The sequence below is a fragment of the Monodelphis domestica genome, chromosome 2 (genome assembly GCF_027887165.1).
Source record: "Monodelphis domestica isolate mMonDom1 chromosome 2, mMonDom1.pri, whole genome shotgun sequence".
NCBI lineage: Eukaryota > Metazoa > Chordata > Mammalia > Didelphimorphia > Didelphidae > Monodelphis > Monodelphis domestica.
Genome location: NC_077228.1, coordinates 291662904 through 291689148, shown reverse-complemented (window position 1 = coordinate 291689148; position 26245 = coordinate 291662904). Strand labels below are relative to the sequence as shown.

General features: G+C 35.2%; 1 protein-coding gene across 3 annotated transcripts in view; it reads right to left on the bottom strand.

Annotated features, from left to right (window-relative positions):
* The window catches only part of SLC25A27 (solute carrier family 25 member 27), a 69377-nt gene that overhangs the window by 5004 nt on the left and 38128 nt on the right, over positions 1-26245 (bottom strand). For 2 of the 3 annotated variants that reach the window (XM_007484011.3, XM_001368705.4), the window contains 5 exons: positions 18653-18765; positions 15512-15596; positions 10037-10129; positions 8690-8792; positions 3734-6893 (listed from right to left, as the gene is read on the bottom strand). In XM_007484011.3, coding sequence (XP_007484073.1) covers positions 6822-6893; positions 8690-8792; positions 10037-10129; positions 15512-15596; positions 18653-18765 — 466 coding nt within the window. In that variant the 3' untranslated portion in view covers positions 3734-6821. Of the gene's footprint in view, positions 1-3733; positions 6894-8689; positions 8793-10036; positions 10130-15511; positions 15597-18652; positions 18766-26245 lie in introns of those variants that run through there. The other variant, XM_056818363.1, reaches the window with a different exon arrangement.

Genomic DNA, 26245 nt, shown 5'->3' with positions numbered 1-26245 from the left:
ATATCCAAGATAAATAAGGAGATGACAAGATAATAAGCAAAGAAGTTGCCCTTGATGAATTCAAGTCACCTGGCCCAGATGGGCTTCATAGATTCTTAGGTATTTAAAGAAATTATACATGGCATTGCTGAGCCAATGTGAGTGATATTAGAAAGGACACAGAAAATGAGAAGTGTCACAACAAGATTACAGATGGGCAAATGTCCTGATTTTTATGGAAAGTATGCCTGTACACTATAGACCAGTAAGCTTGATTTCAATTCCTAGGGGAATATCAGAACAAATCATTAAAGATGGTTGCAAATATCTTGCAAAAGAAACAGTGATTACACAGTAAATTTTTTTCAGAAACTACATATACTCTTGGTAGGTATATGGGTCCTTTATTTTGTGCACAGTTTGGACTGAATAGTGGCCACTGAATTCTCAAGTTCTGGGATTCTGTCAGATTATGAATATTTTCAGTAGGATTATGCATTGGGCTCTAGTGATCCCAAGCAAGATATAACTAGGGATGTTTTAGAACCAACCTGAACCAGTTGTTATATTTTCAGGGTGAACATTTATACCCTAGAAGTCAACAAATTCTACAAATCAGAGCTTGGATTATTGTTTTGATGGTCTAGCTCAAGTGATACAGAAAATGTTAATAATGCAGTAAATTAAAAGTATGCTTCTATATAGTTTCACCCCCTCAAAGCTGTGATTCAGTATACCATTGGATATAACCCTAGAACTGAGGCTAAGGCCAGAAAGTATCACTATGACAGATAGGGAGAATTTATATCAATAATAATAATAAACAAAAATCTTCCCAGGAAATAACACTAAGAAATAATTCACATATGTGTTGCTGATAGAAATAAGATACTTTCCAATTCTCATCAGGGGACTTTGAAGGCCTCCATAAAATGACAGATTTACTTAGATTCTTTTGAGGATTGTTGATCTCATCTGTGTGGTTACTTCCTTCCCCAAAGCTGGCAACTTGTTGATACATCCTCACCCTACCTGGTTCTTATCCATGTCCTTCCATAAATCTTGGTGCCATGATAATCCTCTGGGACTTACATTTTTTTGTAAATATCAATGAAACACTAATGACTATTCACTCTCTTATCCCTCACTGGCTCACCTTCTTTTGGGGTCCTACTGTGTCTTCAAGGTCACCTCATGTCTCTTCAGGCACACATCATTGTTGGTAAGAGTTGCTAGGGTCCATTCATACTCATTTAACTTACCCTTCTACACGGCTGGTGAGGAAAGGAATATATCCAGGCCATAAAAATAAATGGAGAAAGAAGGGAACTGAAAGAAAAAAATTCCAGCTGGAAGGCCTTATGGATCATAAGTCCAAACCCATCATTTAATGAAGGACGTTAAAGTGAAAGAGGTTTATCCAATCACTCAGTAGGGGGATGGTATAGATGAATTCATCTGTTTTTCTCAAACCATGCAATTTGAGGAGACGTCATGATATAGTGGATAAAATGCTAGTCCTCTAAGACTGGAAAACTTGTTTGTTGTAAATCCTGCATCAGAGATTTACTAGCTATGTGACCTTAGCAACCTCTCTTTATGAGATCAGAGATAGAGCTAGAAGAGACTTCAAAGGCCATGAGTCCAATCCCTTCATTTTACAGATAAGGAAACTGGAGATGGAAAGTGTTGTTACACGATGTCCAGGGTCACACAATTAGCAATTGTCTGAAGCACGATTTGAACCTAGGATTTTCTGACTACAAGTCCAATGCCCTATCCACTATGCCATACAGCTCTTACACTCTATATCGATATCTGTAATACAGGACTGAGGTCCAATTTGAACTCAGGTCTTCCTGTTTCCAGACCTAACACTTCATCCACTGAGCCATCTAGCTGCCCACATTTACTAGCTGTGTGACCTTGGGTACGTAGATTAACCTCTGTTTGCCTAGGAGGTAAGTAGGTTGCTCAGTGGATAGAGCACTAAGCCTGGAATCAAGAAGACCTGAGTTCAAATTTAGCATCACTAAGCAAATTACTTAAACTCTTTTTGCCTTAATCTATTGGAGGAAATGTTAAACCAATCCAGAATCTTTGCCAAGAAAACCCCATAGACAGTATGGTACACAGAATCACAAAGTCAGAAATGATGAATGAACAACTGTAGGATTAATACTTCAGCCGTATCTCACAGAGCTATTGTGAGCATCAAATAAGACCGTACCAACTGAGATCTTTGTTTTGCAAAACCTAAAAGTCTATGAAAATGCCAGCTATCATTATTTCATACATTTCATGCCTGAGAAGTTCATCAATTGTTTACCACTTTTTAGTGACTTCCTATACTTAGCTGGCTTAATCCTCAAGTAAAACCACATTATATCATGAGAGCATAGATTTAGAAGTGGAAGGGACCTTCAAGGTCATCTTGTTCAATCTTTAATTTTATTATTATTATGATTTTAAAAGTTCACTTTCTGTCTTAGGAACAGCTCTAAGAAGGCTAGGCAAATAGGGTTAAATGACTTGCCCAAGGTCACACAGCTAGGAAGATTTTTGAAGCCAGGTAGTCTGACTCCAAATCCAGTACTTTATGTACAATGTCACAGTCTGCCTACTCAAAAATGTGTAGTTTAAGACATTACTTGAGTTTGGCCACTGCTAGTGTAACTTTTAAATACAGCGAGAAATATGGTAGAACAAGTGAAAGAACAGGCGGTCATATATTGTATGTTATTTAATATATTGTGTTAGACTAAAAAAATCAGAGGACATTGATTTTTAATACTGAAGATTTAAAAGTATAAGTTTTACTTAAGTAGAATCGAAAGAATTAAAACAGTTTAGGGTGAGAAGAATGAGGCAGAAAAGGCAGGCAGGAAGAAAAAGTTACAGATGAACTCTGGAGTCTATATTTTGGCCCTACAAGTTACTCCACCACTTCATATAACACTGGGTGACACTGTATCTTATCCCACTTTTGGAGAGGGGTTGTTAACAATGCCATGTGGATCAAAAAAAGGCCAAAACTTCTTGAATCAGCTCTAGTTCCTGCTATTGGATCACATTCTTCCTACTAGGTCCTCTACAACCACCCCAAAAGGAAGCTTCTAAAGAAAATCTGATTGATAAGACCAGTACTTCAAGTTTATCTTAATTTTCCTATCACTCACCAATGTACCATGCTTTCAAAGTGACTCTTTTGGTTGGTGATATGCTAATGTAAGTGTATAAATGTGAAAGTGAGTGAGAGATTGACAGAGAGAGTGAGAGACAGAGACAGACAGACAAACAGACACAGGGAGAGAGCAATGCTTATTGCTTAAAACTGGTGGAAAGGAAGACTGGAGGAGGAAAAACAGGCACTAAGTACTGAACTTATTATATATACAAACTGTGAAGATACTTTTCTTTCTTTTTTTTAAACCCTTACCTTCTATCTTAGAACTAATATTAGATATCATTTCCATGGCACAAGGGTGGCAAGGGTTAGGTAACTGGGGTTGTGACTTACTGAGGGTCATACAACTAGAAAGTATCTGAGGTCACATTTGAACCCAGGACCTCTCATCTCTAGGCCTGGATCTCTATCCACTGGGCCACCTAGCTACCCTGGATATACTTTTCATACAAAATCTGAAGTACAAAAATTCTCAAGCAGATTGTGTATTTACTAATTAAGTTAAATATATCAAATATCATGCATTATAGTTTAGTTTTATTTAAAAACAAGCAGAAAAATAGAGTATGACTTTCATGGCTATTTAATTGTTAAACTTTATGCTCTGTTAAAATGACACACTGGGGACAACAGCATGATTAACATCATAAAAGCCATATATTTAAAGAAAGAAAATGAAATGAACACAAGAAGGAAAATATTCAGCATTGTAATTGTGCACATAAGGCATCTTACCCAATGGAAATATTTGACCTGCATTTGGAAAAAAAAAATTACTATATCTTTGTTAGCTGATTACTTTCCTTATGATAACAAATAAACCTTAAGTCCTAGGAAAGGAAAAAAAGAAAAAAAATCCCTCCAAATTCTAATAATTGTATCATTATCAAGTGCCTTTCAGTTGTAACAAATCAAGGCTTCCTAAGGAAGCATAATGGGATTGAAAATTCAGCTTTTTACCATTTATTTAAGATCTTATAAGTTTAGGCCAAACAATGGCAAGAAACTCCCTGAATTTGTGAAGAATTTGAATTATGACATGTTTTTCAAGATTTTTTTTTTAATCTCAGATCCATAAAGTGACAAGGTAATTTGTTCTAAAAGAATTCCTGGAGGAAGATGGATACATGTTAATGGCGGGCAATTTGTCTCTCAATTATAAATGGATACATCTTGAAAGTGTTTGAAAAGTTCTGATTTTTTTTTCAGTAGTTTAAACATTCCCTTTGCGGGATTTTGGATTTGTTGAGCTATCCCCATTCTTCACAGTTTCTAAACAATTTGGCTGCTATAAATTTTAGTCCAGCCCGACAGAATTGTCACAAAGTCCTAAATCAGTGAACACCAAAAAAATGAGCTTTAACTAATTAGCCAATAATATCTGCTGAACACTTCCAAGTGCAGAGCTGTTTGGAAGGTATGATGAGGGTAAAATAGAAGCATTAAAAAAAAAAACACAACAGAGCTCCAGTTCCTACCCTAAACGGGCTTATAATTAACTAGACAGAACGTAAGTATATCAAATGCTTGAGGAAGGTGAAAACATTCTCATCAATATGTTAGATTCAAGAAATCTAATTCATTTTTTGACTATAGGGTCAAATTAAGTAAATATATATTAAAAATGACTGTATTTAAGAGAAGGTTCTTTACTAAATTGGGAAAAAATTAGAATGCATTTAAAAAAATAAAGGGTGATGGATATGTAGAATACTTGTTATTATATAACATGGTAGTAAAAATATGAGGTTGTTGAGGGAAAAAGGAGCCAGAAATTGGTTATGCCTATATGACTATGGGTAAGACAAAAAGTCTGGTCATTTTGATTTCCTACAAATCATCTATATGTTAGAGATGGGCACTACACATCACTATTAGTGCTTAATAATTACCAAAGAATAAGGTTGACTAAATTTTTTTGGTCCTCATTCATTATGCCTGGGATTAGTCCAGCAAAACTTTTGTGGTTTTGACTTAAAACATCACAAATCATAAAGAGTTTAAATGTTCCAAATATTCAAGCTCAGACACTTTGTAATTTATATTCACATTAGTTAAATGCTTTAACCTAGTTTGAACTCAATTAGGACAAAAGCTTTGTAAAATTTAATTAATTTAACATATCACGTAAAAGTCTGAAGAAAGAAAAGTAACCAACTAAGTTAGTGAGAATAGTTTTGACTGTTATTACTAGTAAATCCCAAAGCATATATTTGAAGACCAAAGACAATAGGGTAGGACTTCTGTAAAAAGGCACTGATTGAATATAAAGGCTAACATTACAATACTGGTAAGTCTTTCAGTGTTTATTGAATATAAAGGCTAACATTACAATACTGGTAAGTCTTTCAGTGTTTAACTATTCCTATATTCCTAAACATGGTCAGTCTCATACAAGCTCCTCATCATCATGACTAGTTAGCTCAGGTGTTTACAGAAATATTATAACAAAACCAGGGTTGAGACATATCTGATGTTGGGTCTGGTTTTGTTCCATGGTTAAGACATAAATGCTTAATGGGCAAATGGGTAAGAGAATTCATTACACAGGTCAGCACAAAACTACTGAAAAAGACAATATACCAGTGTGGGTTGTTAGCTGTCTACGAAGGCTAGTTTATACACTATATGATTTTATAAGATTAAAAGACTTGGCCAAATTACGAGACCCCAGCTAGAGTGACAGCTAATTTTTTAGTAATCTTTCAGGGCGTTTCTGAATAGAAGTCTATCTATAGAAGAAGAATGCTGACTCTGACTTACTTCTAACAGCTGTGTCTGTTTGTAAAATATCTTTAAAGGTTGATCAGAACAGACAGAGGAAAAAAGAACTTACACAGATAAGCTTTAATTAACATGTAAAATTTCAGTAATTACCCATAAAGAATAAAATGTCTTGGAGCTATAGAATAGTTAAAGATTTAAATAGGACATGTGCCTGGGTGGTCCTTCATTTGTTTTTTCCCCAAGACTGATTGTCTGTGTTTGCTATTTCTCCAGGTACCACAGTTCATCAACTTTTCTCAAGGAGTAGTGACTAATCGAGGCAGGTCTATTTGATGTTGAAGTAATAGTAGACTCAGTTTTCCTCCTTATCTTTCTTCTAGAAGGAAGAGATTCATCAACTCCAGCCTACATTTAAGAAACCTGACATCTTTATACATTATCTTTTTTATTCATCTCATTTTTAAAGTGCATTTTCAATTTTAATTGCTAAGAAGACTGACTTCCCTGACTATGTATATTTCAGGTGAGGCATATATATATATTTTTTTTTCCTGTCCATAGCTTGTATTTCAGGCCTGAGCAGCTGCTTCATCACTGGGACTCCTTGAAGTTGTCTTGTAGCATCCCACTGAGGGTCCCAGAGTCTAGATCCCAGGCTGTAGAGTGGTCAGGATCCAGGATCAGATTCCTCTTTAGAAAATGCTATGTTGGATCTAATTAGAAAATATTTGGATATACAGACAGCCTTTCCTGGAGCAAGAGAAGGAGCCAAGAAGACTTGGATCTTGAGAATATAAATTTAGGGCTGCCACCCAACAAAGCACATTCTTGATGAAATAGTGTCTTCCTGAAGAGGTAGAAATAGTAGGCGGGATGCTCTGTGAATGCCAAATTTTAATGATGTTGAATGTATATGTTTTTAAAAGTCTTAAAATGGATTGACTCCACTCATATATCTGATTTTTTCATAAGTAAGCCAGAATACTAATGACCAAGGAACCTGAAAAATTAACCCAAAAAATTAATACATTTTAAAGGAGGGATATTTCAAGCATGTGCTTGAGTACACACATACATACATGCATACATACATATCTGAAAAGTTATCAGCATATATTTCTGTATTTTCATGCATAATCTTGCTTACCAATATTTATATCAAAATTCCTAAAATACTCCTATGGAGCAATCCAAATCACCAATAACAGTTTTCAAATACGATGACATACTTACAGTGGCATCTATCATTTTATTAGTTAGCCAGGACCTTTATGTTTAATTACTAAATTATTCTTTTCCTTTTAAGACCATAATTTAGCTACTCCTATTTAACTCACCACCATAACAAGTATCCTCTTTAGGAAGAGATTCAGGAAAACAAAGAAAACACAATGGAGTAAGGAATGAGGATGGACTGGGATAAAAAGCTAGTATAGAAAAAAGAATGGATATTATTAAACATTAACCATGTGCCAGGTACTGTGGCTCCAAATACAAAAAGACAGTTCTTGCCTTAAGGAACTTACATCCTTAAAACACAACACAGTTAAGGGAACAGTGGCCAAGAAAGTAACTAAGATGAAAATTCAAACAGGAAAAAATTGGGAAGTGGACGAAATAATCTTCCTCCCTAGTGCAAAGAGATTACCCCATTATTAAGTGCTTATACCATGCTCCACTGAGATAGAAATAGGAAAAAAAAATGAGACAATCCCTCAAGGAGTTTACATTCTATTGGGGGAAGATAACACATAAAAGGGAGAGGTTTGTGGTAAGGGATACCCAAGTCAGGACATGATGGCAAAGTCCTTAGAAGAAAGGATTTGATTCTAAACAATCAGGAACTCTAACACTGTTTCCATATTTTCTTCACCTTATGAAATCCAAGTTTTAACACTAATGTGCTATCTTGCTTTTCCCAATTCTAGACTGAGAGTCAAAGGATGTGGGTGAAGACAGATTCTTGTTCTAACACTTACTAATTAGTTAACCTTATAAAAGTCACTTCTCTTCCATGAACCTCAATCAATCTTCTCCTTTGTGAAATGTGTGAAGTGGAAATTTGATCCTTAATGTTCTAACTTCTAAGAACCTGCCTCTTTTGATTAGTATCAGTTCACCTATTGAAAACTAAATATCTAAGAAAAAATTAAGCTTATTAGTAGAAGCAAAATTTGTATCAATTATAGGAGTTTTTTAAAACTATAAACTTTTATTCCAGGGCATTTGCTTTTTGTTTATTTCTAGCTACCTCATTTCAAAGGGACATGATCCTACATATAATCTGGATACCTGGGCTAAACTACTGATATATTATTAATAATTTAGAGCTCAAAAGATGACCCAGAAATTTTTATCTAACACTGAATGCTTCAGCAATAACTTGACTGTATTCTTTATCTATATTATCAGTCTGAACTCTAGTACCCAAATGCTACTTTACTGATCAAGAAGCCTCAGTTTGAGTCCCATCTCTCACACTTAGTAGGTGTAGAGTCATGACCAGAGGACCACATCTTTCTGAACCTCAGTATACTCTGTGTGAGATAATAAATGTTTACACTAATGAAAGTGCTTTGTTAATCTTAACAGGGCTTATGGGTAAATATGGATTATTATTATTATTATTCTATTTATTTATAGGTTTAATTAATTTTAAATTCAAGGAAGAAAGTGAAATTCAGATGGAATGAAGGGAAAATTTAAAAGACCTAGAAGGCAAAAGAAAATTCATTTAGAATTTATACATAATTCAAATATAAGAAGTATTAAATGTGAAAAAAACTTAAATTTTACCATTCGCAGCCAAGATGGTAGAAAGCCTTTATACAGACTTAGAAATCCTTCACCTTGTACAGACTGAATCAAGCAGTCCACTGAAGATTTATACAGCAGCCCTCTAAAAGGAAAATACATCAGATTTTCACTTTCCTCTGTATAAATGGCCATACAACATGTAAACATTCATTATATAGAAGGATAGAGTCCAGGAAAATTACATTAGAGAATACTCATAGACAAATGTAGGGTTTTTGTTTTTCTGCTCATTTCAAAGAAATATCTTTGAGAGAATACAATCTAGAGTAACAGTGAGATTTATTAGTATAAGCACTGGATTTTAAATCAGATGACCTGGGTTCACATTCCCATTTCTGTTATTTATACTTTATTTTATATTAATGTAACATATAAATGTGATCATGGGCAAGGAAAAAAACCTTTCTGGATCTCAAATTTTTCACATGTAGATTGAACATGAATTGATCCTGAAGTTACCTCCAGTGCTAAATACAGGTATCCCTTCCACATGGTGAGGGGTTAGGAGTGTAGTGTGCCCCTATGATCTGGAAAATCCACATAAAAATTTTTGGTCCTCCTTTCTTGCCAGAGAAGAAGTTTGATTTTTTTTCTTTTAGGAGGTGTTTACAGTACCATATAGTACATTTTGGGTTAATTTGGCATTTCTGAGTTTATAAACTTTCAGTGTCATCTTCTGGCCTTCATGTGTTGTCTGTGGCTTCTGCAAAATCCCTAAAAGATCCCCTTTTAATTTCTGCTGTCCCATGATATGTCAAAACCTTGATGGGGAAAATCATAAGTGGAAGGGATAACTATAATCCATTTCCAGATAACTAACTTTCTCATACTCAAAGCTGCCTACTCCGAATCTTCTCCATACAAACTTTTACTTAAAAAGCCTACTACCAACCTGATTCATATAATAACCTAAACCTAAACATCCTACTTTACGACTGTTTTTTTTTTCCTTTTCCAAAGAACGGGAACAATAGGTAAAAGCAAATTTTATATTTTATGAACCAGAGGACACAATACTCTGCAAATTCCTAGGGCAGAGTGCTAAAATAAACAAACAAAAACCTCACAACTCTTTAGGAACAAAAAGGTCTCAGAAAAGGACTAATAAGAATTAATATTAATATTAATTAATTATAACATGAATTAGCATATTTTCTCTAAGATATTATATTGCCCTAGTAAAAAAAGGTTAGGTAATTTTCATATCAGAAAAAAATTCCCAAGTTTAATATAATTTATCAAAATAACTGGACATTCAAAATAATATTAAAAAGCAATATTTCTATAAATGCTGTTATTCACAGACAGTAATGAATGTCCACCTACTTTCCATTTTTATCTGTTGGTTGATTCATCAGTCGGCTTTTGATGACATCGGCTGGTGTTCCCAAAATAGATGTTACAAGTCCAGAACATGTACTATGAGAACAAACAAGTAAAGTTCAATGAAAATACACTTTACAAAAGAGAGAAATCTGATATTCAGGGGAAAAATCATACAATATACCACAATATTGTAATTATCTCCATTTTGATTGTTCTCTCTCAACCTCTAAATTATTCATTTTATTTCTTTCTCTGGATAACTAACAACTTATGTAAAATGAATACAACAGAATAGCATCAGCATTCTTGTTAAAAATCTGGAATTTTCCTTCTGGGGAGAGCATAGACGTAAAAAGAGTGGATAGGTAGATTTGCTATGTTTTATTTGAAAATTACAAAAATGGTATATATTGTTTCATTTGGTAAATCCATGGGCATGAGTAATCCTCAAAACTAAGAATTGTATTAGCTATTGTTTTTTCTTTTAAATAAGTTGTATTGATATCTTTTGTATTTATATCAAAATAATTTCTGAATATTAGCCACTGCTTTTAAAATTAGTTTTGTTCTATTAAGTTCAATTATATGATTGTAATAATTAAAATAGTTGTTTTCATAAACTGTAGTGATTAAAATAGTGGAAGACATAAATTGATGGCATATAAAAGAGTGGATGAGTAAATTGTGACCGCAGAAAATATGTTTTCAAGACAGTGTCTTGTTTTAATATCAAATATAAGGTGGTCGCCAGGGAAATATTCCCAATTATGAAATATACCCAAGTCAACTGGGTTTTATAGAGATTTTAATTAATACAAATGAGGAATTAATGAAAGAGAGAAAGAGAGAAAAAAGAAATAATGAGAAAAGGATAGGCTGGCCCAGGGCAGCCCTGGCCAACCCAGGCCTAAGCCCTAAGAGAAAGATCAGTCAGTCCTTAATCACTCACCACAAGGTCTGTCCAAGCAAGGATTCTAGACACCAGTTCAGTCAGCCATCTTTCTCCAGGGAGAGATTCCTCTGACTGTCACCAGCTCAATCCTTAATCTGCATTTGAATCCGAATGTGAATCTGAATGTCTCTCAGCTCCCTTTCTGAGCTCCTTTTAAAGGGAAATTTCTCCTATGTCACCTCCCATAAATTCTTACATCTACCAATCACAGTAGACTTTTTCCAAATGACAGACCATTCTTAATTCACACCTAAGAAGTCTAAACTTTTGAGTAATTCACACCAGAGTAAGTTCTCACCTCTTTGCCTTTTGCAAGTTCACAAGTTGCCTGACCTTTATAGGTACTTAGCACCCTTTTGTATTATATCTAAAAATAGACACAGCTTAGGAACTTTTTGCCTTATTATAAGTATGGGTTTAAGTACTTTTCATTGTTCAGCAAAGAGTTTACAACTTTATCTTCACCTAAAGTATGCTTAAGTAGGGGTGGAGTAGAGGTCTTCACATCCCTGATCTAAGTAGAAGTCTCACATTCCTGATCTAAGTTCCTTCATTGTTTAAAATGGAGAATAGTCTTAACCCAACCTTACGAAGTAGGGTCTGAGAATTTTTTAAGGTTCACAATCCAACCCTATGAAGTAGGGTCTAAGAATTTTTAAGGTTCACATGATACAGTTAAAAACTGTTAAAACTGGAAGAATGTGCTATGAATTTCCACAACTGAGCTGACTGGGTACTTTATAAGCTCATTTACCAAAATTCAATTGGGCAATCACCAGAGGAAGACAATCCTTTTATTATTCCATGATTGACTTTATATGTCACTTCCCATGAAAGCTTTTTTATAACTCTTCTCCCTCATTTTTCTTAGTTGAGGATCTCACCTCTTCCTCTCCTAAGAAAATTAAGATAATTTGAAATGAAATGAAATAATCATCTCAAAACTCCTTAACATCATATCCCTATCCATACATATACCTGCCCTGTTTTTTCCTCCTTTCCTCCAGTCTCTGACAATGAGATGATCCTTAATCCTTTTTAGCTAGAGTCAACCCCTCTCCTTGTGTCCTTGACATCATTTCTGTCTTCACCACAATAAAACTTCAAGCATCTCCTCTCCTTGAATCTTCAGCCTCCCCCCTGGACTTCCCCATTACTTTCAAACATGCCCCAGTTTTTTCATCTTTCAGGATGGGGGAGTAGAGAGGGGAGAGAGGGCAGAAACTTTTGCTAATCCTTTCTTTCTTCTCTTTCTCAGCAAAATTCCTGGGGGAAATTGTTTTTACATTTTCTGCCTTGACTAATTCCTCTTCTCTAAATTCACTTCTTGATCCTCTGCAATTTTTCCTAGTCTTCCCCCACTCCTCTCCCCTTTCTTTCTTTTCCTCCTTCTCCTTTGCCTCCTTTCCCTCTTTCCAAATATCCCTCTCCTTTACATTATCCCTTCTCTACTCTTTGTCCTCTCTATTTCTCTTTCCCCTTCCTTTTTCTCTCCCCTTTCCCTTCCTTTCTGTTACTTTCTCATTTCTGTTTTTCTTCTCCTTTTTCATTGTTCTCTCCCCTTTCCTCCTTTCTCTCTCCCCTCTCCCTACTCTTTTCTAGTCTTCCTTCTCTTTCCCTTTACTCCCTTCCCTCCCTCCTTGCCTCCTTTTATTCCCATATCCCTCTCTCCCATCCCTCTCCTTTTTTCTATTTCCCCTTTACTCTCTTCTCCCCTCTTTCCCCCTCCCTCCATTCTCCATTTTCCTCTTTTCCTCTTCTGCCTCTTGCCTTCCCCCTTCTACCTTTCCCTTATTTCTCCTCATCATCATCACCTCTCACCTGATCTAGTCCAAATCTTTGATTGTAATAGTCACTTGAGTATTCATTAAAATATAGTACTCATTAAAAATTATCTTGCTCAAAGAAACCCAGATGTGAGTGGCAAAGCTGGGACCTGAACCAAAGCACCCTGCCTTCAGATTCAAAACCCATCTGACTTTTGTGTTTCTAGTCATTCACCCTGGACTCTCCAATTATGCTGATGCTGATGAAATGAAGGAAAGTGGCTAACCCCTGAATTAGATTAGAGTTTGTGCAGAAGCTGAAAAATTGGTAATATACTGAGAAGGTTTGGAAGACAAAGGTGAGAGATGATGAGGGCCAGAACTAGAGTAGCAGCCAGGTGATTGGAAAGGTGACTTACAGATGTGGAAAATAGGTTGGTGCTACATTATGAAAGATCCTGAATTTAAGATACAGTAGGGAAAAAGTAACAGATATCTGACAGAAATGAAACAATGTAGAAACTGTTAAACAGCCTCATTGGCAACTGGTCAAAAGAAGAGTTTTTGGAAAAAGGGATTATTTTCCTCAGAGGTGATTTGAAAAAGAGAGATATATCCACTATAGATGAAAATATGGTAACATGGCATAGTATTTTGAAGCAGAATGGTCTAAGACCCCAATTAGCAGCTTTTGGCCTACAAACAGATGGAGGATTGGCAACAAAGTTTTTATGAAAGGAACACAAATCTAAATGGATTGTCTGTATTTGTCAGATTGAAATCTAAAGAGTGAAATAAGCTAGGTGTGATATGAACTCTAAGGTTGAAACACTCACCATTTCAACTAGACTTCTCATCTCTGGAAATTGAAAAACAGTGGCATGCACTGACTTCACAAAAATGAAGAAGCAAATAAATTTTATATAGACTGACTATACAGTTATGTCTCTGACATGTATTTTTTTATTTTTAAAATGTAGATAGATGCAGTTGTGATTTACAAGATTCCCATTTATTTTGTTCATTGTTCACATTTTTTCAATAGTACAACTACAAGTATTTTTTGAGATTACAAAGGAATTTTTTATAGTCAAAAAATTTGGGAGCCAAATAGTATAATGGAAAGAATACTAGATAGAGAACAAGGAGACCCTGTACTGATTCAAGCTCTGCCACTAATTAGCTAATTGACCCTAGGTAAATCATTTAACTTACCCAGACTTTAAAGTTTCTTTCCACTATAAAATGAGGCAATTATATATAGGGAACTAAATGGCATGTTGGACCTGAGGTCATGAAGACCTAAGTTCCAGTTCAGCCTCAGAGATTTACTGGTTATGTGACTTTTGGTGAGTCATTTAACCTCTCCTTGCTTCAGTTCCCTTGTCTATAAAATGGGGATAATAATGGTGCCCATGTCCCAGGATTGTTGTGAAGATCAAGTAAGATGATGTCTATAAAGCACTGTCAATACTGGTTATTATATGACCTCTAAATGGTTTCCACTTTACATACCACCACCAAATACAGCTTTATAAAACAGAGTTCTGTCATCATCACTTACTTCCCTTTTGCTTATCAACTTAGGTACCTTATATAGTTCAATCAAACCTATTTTCCACTAAAATAAAACTGAATTACAGATCCTAAAACCAGCTACAACATATTTCCTCTACATCTCTTTACAAATGGCAACCTCTCTGGTTCTGTTCTTCATTACCTCTCACCTGAATTACTGGAATATTACACATTTCCAGTCTCTCTTCTCTCGGAATCCATTCATCTTCCACAGAGTTCCAAAATAATTTTTCTAAGGCACAGGCATGACCATACCCCTAGCCAATTCATATACCTTAAGGGGTTCTCTAAGCACTTCTTGGATAAAATGCAAACCTTTAAACTTGGCAGTTAAAGCCTTTCATAATCTGACTTCCCCCAGAATTTGTGACTTGCTTTCAGACTTACATTACTTCTCTTCTAGATAAACTGGGACTAGTAGTTCTTTCCACATGTGCCTGGTAGTTCATATTCCTTCCCCATATTTTCACACAGGTTAGCTCTTCTACCAGTTGGCAATTCTTTTAGGAAACTCCTTAATATTCCAGCTCCCCTAAGTGTTAATGCTTTTTCATATCTTAATTTACCTTGTTTTTTACTTATCTGTATACACAGTCAAATCCACTTTATTCCAACCTCTTAATAGATGATAAGCTATTGGAGGACAAGGACTATTTTACTTTTGTCTTTGAATCTCTAGCATTTAGCACAGACTTTTTTTTTTTCAGATGGTACATGAATTGAATTGAATTCTAAATTCTAGTATTCTAGGTCATGGAGATACAAAGACTGACACATACAGGCTATGTTACCCTGGGCAAGTCAGTTATTCTCTAAGTTCCCCCAAATAACTCTCTAAGACAATATTGCTAATCAACATTGATCAAAAAAGTGTCTAATCAAGAGCTCCCCAAAACAACTGAAAGCTGGCTTTAAAAAAATATTTAAGGGGGAAGCTGGATAGCTCAGTGGATTGAGAGCCAGGTCCAGAAACAGGAGGTCCTGGGTTCAAATGTGGCCTCAGACACTTCCCAGTTGTGTGACCCTAGGCAAGTCTCTTAACCTTCATTGCCTAGCCCTTACCACTCTTCTGTCTTGGAAATAATACACAGTATTGATTCCAAGATGGAAGGTAATAAGAGTTTTAAAAATTAGGTAAGTCAAATGAAAGCAGTTTAAAAGTTAGCTTCAAATAATTACCTTCCCGTGATGTGAATCAGAATACCGTCTTCAAGTGATGTGTTTGATTTTAAGAAGCGCTTCACTGACTCATAAGTGGCTATATCTGAAAGCACATCAAGACAAAAAGTCAAAATGAGACTTAAGAAGTGAGGAAAACTTTCAGATATTTGTTTTTAAACCACAAAGTTTTGACAACAGGGAACAGAGAGGGAAAGGGGAACTATAGATAGGGTAACTAGAAGAAGAGCTGAAACATGTTTTTGAAATGCCCAGAAAAGAACAGAAGGTAGGCCAAGAATAAAGTAGAATAATCTTCAGTTATATGTTGAATTTATTGAATATTTAAAAAGAAATGATAGAGGTTCAAAGTTACATGTGCATGCCTATCTTTCTGTCCTATGAGCACAGATGGGGATGCCTAATTTATTTGATGTTGAAATCCCAAATTGAAAAATGGAAAAAAAAATTGCTAACAAGAAAAAAAAGGTAAGCGATCTTCCTATATCTAGAACTAGATCTCACTTGGGAGCTATAAGTAAATGTAGTTACTAGACTGGATTTGGATTTTCAAAGATAAGCTCGTCTCTTCTCCTCCTAGATGGGATTATTCCTTCCTAAAATTTCTTCATATTATACTTAGTATTTTTCTAGGTTATTCATGTATACATCTTACTTTCTAGGAAGGGTATGATCACAATGAACCTCAAGACTGATGAGACATAGGAAATGGGTCAATACTGAAGACTTCTCCCTTCCACAAAACATAACTATTCCTATTTATACAATACTAAGTATAGTGATGAATCTGAAATTTTAGATCCTCATAATTCTAATGAAGTCTTATGGGGGGAATAAATGAATACCACTGATTTGTAGTCGGTGTGGCCTGCTGACACCACTTTGATGACTGAATCCAGTTTGCATTTTGGGATAACTGATTCTTCATTACAATAAGCCAAATGATTTTACAACCACACTCCATCAAGAATAATTTATCAAAATCTCAGTGGGGTGGCAATGAGGAGGTATGAAACAGTGGTGGTTTAAAAGTGGAAGGAAGAGCCAAGTTCAAGCCACGCCTCTGATCTATTTTGTTGCATCACACTGGACAGATCAGTTAACTTCTCTGTGCTAGCAAACTCTAAGGCCATCAGTAATGGAGAAGGTGCTAACTCACAAGGGGAGAGGAAGTTTTCTCACTGAGAGCTGAAGAAACTCATACCAATGAAATCAAAGGTCTGGTCCCTATTGGTTTCTTCAATGGCAAAATGGGATAATAAGAGTACCTACTTCCCATCGTTGTTTTGAGGATCAAATGAGATAATATTTACAAAGCTCTTAGCACAGTGCTTGCCACACAGTAGGCATTTAATAAATTCTTATTCCTCCCTCAATCCCTGCCCCTCCCTCCCAATACCTCTATGGACATAGTTTCAGAAAAAAATCCTTCTACCTGTTCAGTTTAGACAAGTTCCTGATCTCACTCTTTACACTGCTATTAGATTAGAAGTTTCTTGAGGAAAAAGAAGAATTGATTTTTCTTTTCTGCATTTTAAGCAGAATGCATTGAATGTAAAATATTTGTTGAATTGAGGGTCAGGATCATTTTGTTATTTATCTTTGTATCCTCAGTATGTAACTTAGTATAGGTACTTAGTGGTTGTTGATTTATTAGCTGAAATATTCATCAAGTTAATACTAAAAGAGGATGGCTTTTAATTATAAGCAATCTGAATTTTACTTAATCATTAGTGGTTTAATCAATCAATTTAAGTCTTTTTAACTGGGGCACTGATATTGTTTGCCTGGGAAATTATATAGTGCTTTCCCTACACCTATTTACTTCAACTTTGACTTTTCACTTGCTTTAGTTTACTTCAACTTTTCCTTACTTTAGGATCATAGATTTTGATTAGAAAGGGAGAAGTTGCATTAAAACATAGGATATGTTGAATGACGATGACAGCTCTCCAATTGTATATAAAAAGGGCTAGGAACATAAGTCACTCGCTTCTTGCCATTTAAAACTACTCTTTTCTCAGACTTGTTCTTTGCCCCATATTAGATTTTATGTTTGGGGCAAAAATAATGATCACTACTGTTCAGTATTAGAGCAACTAAGGGCACCATAGTGTGCAGAGTACTAGGCCTGGAGTCAGGAAGACTCATCTTCCTGAGTCCAAATCCACCTCAGATACTCGCTGTGTGACTGGGGGAGAGTCACTTAACCCTGCTGACTTCATTTTCTCATTTGTTAAAAGAACTGGTGAAGGAAATGGCAAACCACTCCAGTAACTTTGCCAAGAAAACCCCAAATTCTGAAAGTTCTGAAGAGTCAGACACACCTGAAATGACTGAAAAATTAAAAAAAAAACATTCAGTATTATTGTAATGCCTGCAAATTTAATTAATTTTTAAGTCTCTTGCATTATATGTGTTTTCAGTTCATTTCCCTTCATGTAGATGATATACAACATAATAGAAAAGTAGCATTAGACTTGATGGCAGGAAACCTGGCCTTAATTCTGAATCCAGGACTCGCTATGCACAAGGAAAATTCACTCAAACTCTACACACTCCAGGTTTGTCATCAGTTAAGCAAGAGTAATACTACTTGCCTATCTATCTCCAAACTTTTATGAAGAAGGTGCTTTGTAAACCTAGAAACACTATTAAATGAGTTATTAATATATTTGGCTCTCTTAGACTCCAATTTCCAAATTAAAATAATTGACCATATTGGTAGGACAGACTATATTTATACCATATTTTACATATAATTAGCTATTAATAGATGGAACCTTCCTTTCTTCCTACCCAGTTAGCATTTATATTTAGTAGTGTTTAAATGTATGAAAAATCCTCTAAAAATATCTCCTTTAATCTCTACAACAACCCTGGGAAGTAGGTACTATTATTATTATCTCCATTTATTAAATAGAGAAGTGGAGGCAGAGGTCAAGTGACTTACCTAATATCACACAGCTAATATGTATCTGAAACTGTATTGGAACTTGAGTCCTCTTGACTCCAGGTCCAGTATTCTCAACTGAAATACCTAGATGGCTTATCCATTCATTCATTTTAAGCATTTACCATTATAACTAATAACTCTTAGAAAAACAAAAATAATCAGCATTCATTGAAGTTTCATTTTACCTCCCATGTTCACCAAGGCAGCTCTCTGGACATTTGGCACCCAGCCTACCCAAAGGCCAACTATTCCTCCCTCTTTCAAGATTTTTAGAAAGGCATGATGTACACCACGATATCTAAGGGAACAAAATGAGAATGTGAATAATGTCATTATCATGGATATCAGTTACAATGAATCTTAGTAAAACTATTTGTACTAACATATATTTCAGAGTACCATGAACTTGAAGAGAATCATTTTAATGGGAGCTCAACCTTTAAGTGTGAGTTTAAGGAGTTCCTAAACATATTATAATAACAAAAATTTAGATATTTTAAAAATTATTCCATTTTAATTTGCTTTCAGTTCTAGATTCTTTCCCTCCTCCAACCTTTCCCTTAACCATTGAAAAAACAAGAAATAAGAAACTCATTACAAATATGAAGTCATAAAAACAAAATTGCATATTAACCAGTTATAAAAAATAAGAAAAGTAAAAGGGAAAAATGAACCTCAATTGTATTCTGAGACCATTGGGTTTCTATCTGGAGGCAGATAATGTTTTTTATCATGAGACCTTTGGAATTATGGCAGGTTACTGGGTTGAGTGGAGTTTTCAAGTCTTTCATAGTTGACTAGATTTTCAATATTGTTACTCCTGTGTAAATTGTTGTCTTGGTTCTGTTCACTTTGCATCAATTCATGTAAGTCTTTCTAAGTTTTTCTGAAGCTCTCTCCATCATTCCTTATAGCACAATTGTATTCTATCACATTCATATACCATAACTTGTTCAACCATTCTTCATTTGATGGGCATTCCATCAGTTTTCAATTTGTTGCTATCATACACACACACACACACACACACACACACACACACAGAGCTGCTATAAATAGTTTTGAATATGAGGCCATTACTTTTTTCTTTTATCTCTTTGGAGTATAGACCTACTAGTGACATTGCTGGGTCAAAGGGTATGCAGATTTTTAGCTTTTAGTACATATTTTCAAATTTCTCTCCAGAACGGTTTGGCTAGTACACAGTGCCATAAAAAAGTCCACTAGCTTACCCAGTTTTCCACAGCTACTTCAACAGTTGTCATTTTGGCCAATATGATGGCTGTGAGGTGATATATCATAGTTGTTTTAATTTTAATTTTTCTAATTTTTAGTGACTTAGAACACTTTTTTTCATACTGTTTTGATTTCCTCCTTTGAAAACTTCTCATTCATACCCCTTGACTGTTTATCAACTGGGAAATTACTCTTAATTCTTATTAAAATTTTCTCAGGTCCTTATACATTTGAGAAATGAACCCTTTACCAGAGAAACTTGTTGAAAATGTTTCTACCCCACCCCCATTCTTGTTTTTCTTTTCATTTAGGTTGTATTGGTCTTGCTTGCACAAAACCTTTTAATTTTATGTAATAAAAATTATTAATTTACCTCCTGTGAGCCTTTCTATCTCATTTGGTCATGAATTCTTCCCATATCCATAGATCTGATTGGCATTTTTCCTAGACTCCACTAATTTTCTCATAATAGCACCTTTTACGTATCTGTTTTGTGTTTATCTTTGTCTATGGTATGAGATGTTGGTCTATGCCTAGCTTCTAACAGACTGTTTTCCAATTTTCCCAACAGTTTTGTCAAATACTGTTTGGTGGAATGACCACTGACTTCTGGGTCAGAAAATCTAGGATTAACAAATATTTGATCAGTGGAATAGATTAGATTATACAATATATAGAAGTGAATGAGTATAGCAACCTAGTAACTGATAAGCTCAAAGATCCTATGTATTATGCCATATATTGTATAATATAATATATTCCACTGATAAACCATTTGGTTTCTTACCTAATACTTGATAATTTCAACAATAATGGCTTTCTAGTATGATTTGAGATATATAGTTTGAGGCCCCCTTCCTTCAATATTTTTTCATTGATTCCTTTCATATTTTTGATCTTTTGTTCTTCCAGATAAATTTTGTTCTCATTTGTTCTAATTCTTTAAAGTAGTTCTGTGCATAGTTCTAGGGGCAGGGCCAAGATGGTGGAGTAAAGCAGAGAATCTCAGAGTTTCCATGAGAATCCTCTCCAACCAAAATTAAAATACCACCATGAAGCAAACATAGGAGAGAAAGAACCAACAAGGAGACAGAGAAAAACAACTTTCAAGAAAAGAAAGGTAGGAAGAAAACATCTGGGGCACGAGGTTGAGAGAGGAGCACAATCAATAGGAAGCTATAACCAGGAGTGAAGGGAAAGCCAAAAACAAGCCACAACCTAATCCCCACCCCACATCTGATGTCCCAGTTTGGAACCTAAGTCCAAGCCAACATCCAGAGCTTGAGATCCTGCCTGGGCAAGTAGAGGCCCAATCGACCCATACCACTTGAAATTCTAAACCTGTGGGGAAGTCTGGAATCCCTGCCCAAGGCAGTCTGTGCTGAAGTGGGTTAATCTGTATGGGCCCAGAGTGAAGTCAGGAGTCCCAATCTGGGCTTGGGGTGAGGATATAGATGCCAGTTTGGGGTAGATGGTAGACTCAAAGTAGATCTGGATCTTTTTTTCCAAAAGCTCAGGGTGGAGCTCCAAGCCAGGGCAATCAAGTGTGTGCCAGATTTCTTTATGTACACATTGAGACCAAAAAAAGTACACCTAAGCCCAAGGCTAGAATTTGAGTAGTTCCTGACCTGATCAAGTTCAGAGTAAGAATAAAAGCTTATGCCTAAGCCTGAGGCAAGACTTTAAGCTATCAGACAGTGGGAAGTGGCTCTCAGACCTCAAGTCATCATTCCATATTGGAAAAACTGAAACTGGAAAAAAGCCCAGAAAAAAAAGCTAAGGGTAGCATCAAGGAAGGACTGAAGTTTAAGAGGGTACCCTAACTTCCCCAAAACTAGAGCCCACCTATAAAAAGGTAGGGAAAATGAGCAAACAACAAAAAAGCACCTAAATATAAAGAATTGTTATGGAGATAAAGACCAAGGTACAAACAAAGAAGGGGACAAGGAAAGCAATGCAAACATATACAGAGTCCAAAAGAAAAATATGGATTGGACATATATTCTTGAAGAACACAAAAAAGACTTCAAAAACCAATGAAGAGAGATAGAGGAAAAGTGGTGAAGAAAAATGCAAGAAGAAATTAAAAAGGAGAACCAAAAGCTGACAGAGGAAAATCAGGCCTTAAAAATTAGAATTGAGAAATCAAGAAACAATAAAACAAAACAAAAAAATAAAATGAACAAGAAAATATGAAATATATTATTGAAAAAACAACCTGGAAAATAGATCCAGGAGAGATAATTTAAGAATTATTGAACTTCCTGAAAGCCATGATAAAAAAACAAAAACAAAAACAAAACAAACTCTTAGACATCATAATACATAACTGCCCCAATATCATTGAACAAGAAAATAAAATTGAAATAAAAATAATTCACAGATCACCTACAGAAAGAAATCCTCAAATGACAACTTCCACAATATAACAGCTAAATTCAAGAGTACCAAAGCCAAGGAGAAAATACTGCAAGTATCCAGAAAAACAATTCAAATACCATGGAGCTACAATCAGGATCACATATGACCTAGCAGCTTCTACATTAAAGGATCAGAAGGCATGGAATATGATATTCAGGAAGGTGAAAGACGTAGGTTTACAACCCACAGTCACCTATCCATAAAAACTGAGTATATTCTTACAGGGGAAAAATGGATATTCAATAAGTTAGATTTCCAAGCATTCCTGACAAATAAACCAAACCTAAATAAAAAAAATTTGAAGTCCAAACATGAGACCCAAGAGAAGCTCATTAAGGTCAAAATGTTTGTATTTCTACACGGAAAGAAGATATCTGTATATATTATATTATATACATAATATAATAAAGAGAGAGATAGAGTGGTGTAAATTATGTAACAAAGAGGCGGGAAAAATCATTATGGAGAGGGGAGGATAAGGATGGTGATAGGCAATGCTTAAACTTTACTTGCATCATAACTGGCTTTGAGAAGGAAAAACAAATATAGTTATTGGGGTATAGAATTATATCTTAATCTATAGAGAAGTAAAAGGGGAATAAAACAAGGGAAGGGGGAGGTAATTGGGGAAGTGGGAGGTGATATAAAGCAAACACTGGTAAGGAAGAACAGAGTGAAAGGGAATAGAGCAGGATCAAAAAGGTAAATTAAGATGGAGGGCAATACACAGTTGTTAATCATAACTCTGAATGTGAATGGGTTGAACTCACCCATAAAATGGAAGCTGATAGCAGAGTGGATTAAAAACCAGAATCCTACTATATGGTGTTTAAAAGAAACACATTTGAGACGGGGTGCCACACACAGATTAAAGGTAAAAGGCTGGAGCAGAATTCATTATGCATCATCTAAAGTAAAAAAAAAAAGTAGGAGTAGCAATCATGATACCAAACAAAGATAAAGTAAAAATTGATTTGATTAAGAGATAAAGAAGGAAATTACATCTTGCTAAAAGGTAATGTAAACAATGAAGTAATATCAATTCTAAACATTTGTGCGTCAAATGGTATAGCATCAAAATTTCTAAAGGAGTTTAAGGAGGAAATAGATAGTAAAACCATATTAGTGGGGGATCTTAACCTTCCCCTATCAGAACTAGATAAAGTGAACCAAAAAATAAATAAGAAATTAGTAAGGGAAGTGAATGAAATGTTAGAAAAACTAGAGTCTACAGTTATCTGGAGAAAACTGAACAGGGATAAAAAAAGACTATACCTTCTTTTCTGCAGTACATGGCATATTATAAGTATGATATTAGAAAATAAGTACTGTTTTATTAGTTTAGGGATAAGAAGTAAAGTGGCTGGCTTGAGAAAAGAACTGGAGTTTGAAGCAGAGCTGAGAGAGCATGTTAATTTCAACTGCTGGCAGTTATAACCATTTTTCTAAGTCAATTGCTCTCTCTGGCAGTTGGGATTTGGTCTCTGGCAGTTGGCAGAGAAACACACTCTCAGAGACTCTATCTTAGGGCTGGAGGAGGTAACATCTTTGCGCCTCTCTCTATCTGAGGGAAAGATCTAAAGGAGCTCAGTGTTTTCCTTTCCCAACTTGTGAAACGTTATTGAATATCTATTGTGGTTTTTATAAATTGTGTAACTCTGAGAAGACCAAAGAAAAACCTAGTCTTGACTCAGAGTCCTAACAGGATTCTTGTTGAAACTCAACCAGCCAGCCTTTGCTATTTTATAATTTGAAGGAGAAATTAAGATTTATAAGGATATTAGCAGTAGTTTTTATTTAGATAGTATAACTTTGGGTTAGTTAGATCAAGGAGGATTAGTGTAGCCTGTGAAACACAGGAAAAGTGGTTCCTTGCAGAACTTGAGAGTTTAGTTGGGTGGATTTAGAATGCCTAAGAATTAGAAATCCTTTATTTATCCTTATATATTTCAATAAACATTTTATGTTTATAATAAGAGTCTCTTTAGCATCCTTGTACCTGGCTCTGAAGGGAAGTTCACATTTGAGCTTCACTTCATCACTGAGGATATTTTTGATTACCTCTATCAAAAGTATCCAAACAGTTTGAACCTGATTGGTGAGTTAAACAGTTTTGAACCTATATTGGAACAGTTTCAATAAATATTTTATTTTATAACTCGCCAAATTTATTTTTACAACATATAAAACAGTCAACCATGTACTAGGGCATAAAAACATTGCAAACAAATGCAGAAAAGTAGAAATAATAAATGCAACTTTTTCAGATCATAATGTGATAAAATTATAACTAATAAGGGTTCATGGAGAGGCAACAATTTAAGATGAATTATAAAAGAAATAATCTAGTTCTTAAAAATGGTAGGTCAACCTCTACTATTTGACATTGTACTAGAAACACTAGCAGTAGCAATTAGAGAAGAAAAATAAATTGAAGGCATCAAAATAGGCAAGGAGGAGACCAAGTTATCACTCTTTGCAGATGACATGATGGTCTACTTAAAGAATCCTAGAGATTCAACCAAAAAGCTAATTGAAATAATCAACAACTTTAGCAAAGTTGCAGGATACAAAATAAACCCACATAAGTCATTAGCATTTCTATATAATTCCAACACAGCTCAGCAGCAAGAACTAGAAAGAGAAATCCCATTCAAAATCACCTTAGACAAAATAAAATACCTAGGAATCTACCTCCCAAGACAAACACAGGAACTATATGAACACAACTACAAAACACTCTCCACACAACTAAAACTAGACTTGAGCAATTGGAAAAACATTAAGTGCTCATGGATAGGATGAGCCAATATAATAAAAATGACCATCCTACCCAAACTTATTTATCTATTTAGTGCCATACCCATTGAACTACCAAAATACTTCTTCACTGATTTAGAAAAAAACATAACAAAATTCATTTGGAACAACAAAAGATCAAGGATATCCAGGGAAATAATGAAAAAAAAACACAAATGATGGGGGCCTTGCAGTCCCTGACCTAAAACTATATTACAGAGCAGCAGTCATCAAAACAATTTGGTACTGTCTAAGAAACAGAAAGGAAGATCAGTGGAATAGACTGGGGGAAAGCGACCTCAGCAAGACAGTATACGATAAACCCAAAGATCCCAGCTTTTGGGACAAAAATCCACTATTGGATAAAAACTGCTGGGAAAATTGGAAGACAGTGTGGGAGAGACTAGGAATAGATCAACACCTCACACCCTACACCAAGATAAATTCAAAATGGGTGAGTGACTTAAACATAAAGAAGGAAGCCATAAGTAAATTGGGTAAACACAGAATAGTATACATGTCAGACCTTTGGGAGGGGAAAGGCTTTAAAACCAAGCAAGACATAGAAAGAATCACAAAATGTAAAATTAAATAATTTTGACTACATCAAACTAAAAAGCTTTTGTACAAACAAAACCAATGTAACTAAAATCAGAAGGGAAACAACAAATTGGGAAAAAATCTTCATAGAAACCTCTGACAAAGGTTTAATTACTCATATTTATAAAGAGCTAAATCAATTATACAAAAAATCAAGCCATTCTCCAATTGATAAATGGGCAAGGGACATGGATAGGCAGTTCTCAGATAAAGAAATCAAAACTATTAATAAGCACATGAAGAAGTGTTCTAAATCTTTTATAATCAGAGAGATGCAAATAAAAACAACTCTGAGGTATCACCTCACACCTAGCAGATTGGCTAACATAACAGCAAAGGAAAGTAATGAATGCTGGAGGGGATGTGGCAAAGTAGGGACATTAATTCATTGCTGGTGGAGTTGTGAACTGATCCAACCATTCTGGAGGGCAATTTGGAACTATGCCCAAAGGGCGACAAAAGAATATCTACCCTTTGATCCAGCCATAGCACTGCTGGGTCTGTACCCCAAAGAGATAATGGACAAAAAGACTTGTACAAAAATATTCATAGCTGCGCTCTTTGTGGTGGCCAAAAACTGGAAAACGAAGGGATGTCCATCAATTGGGGAATGGTTGAGCAAATTGTGGTATATGTTCGTGATGGAATACTATTGTGCTAAAAGGAATAATAAAGTGGAGGAATTCCATGGAGACTGGAACGACCTCCAGGAATTGATGCAG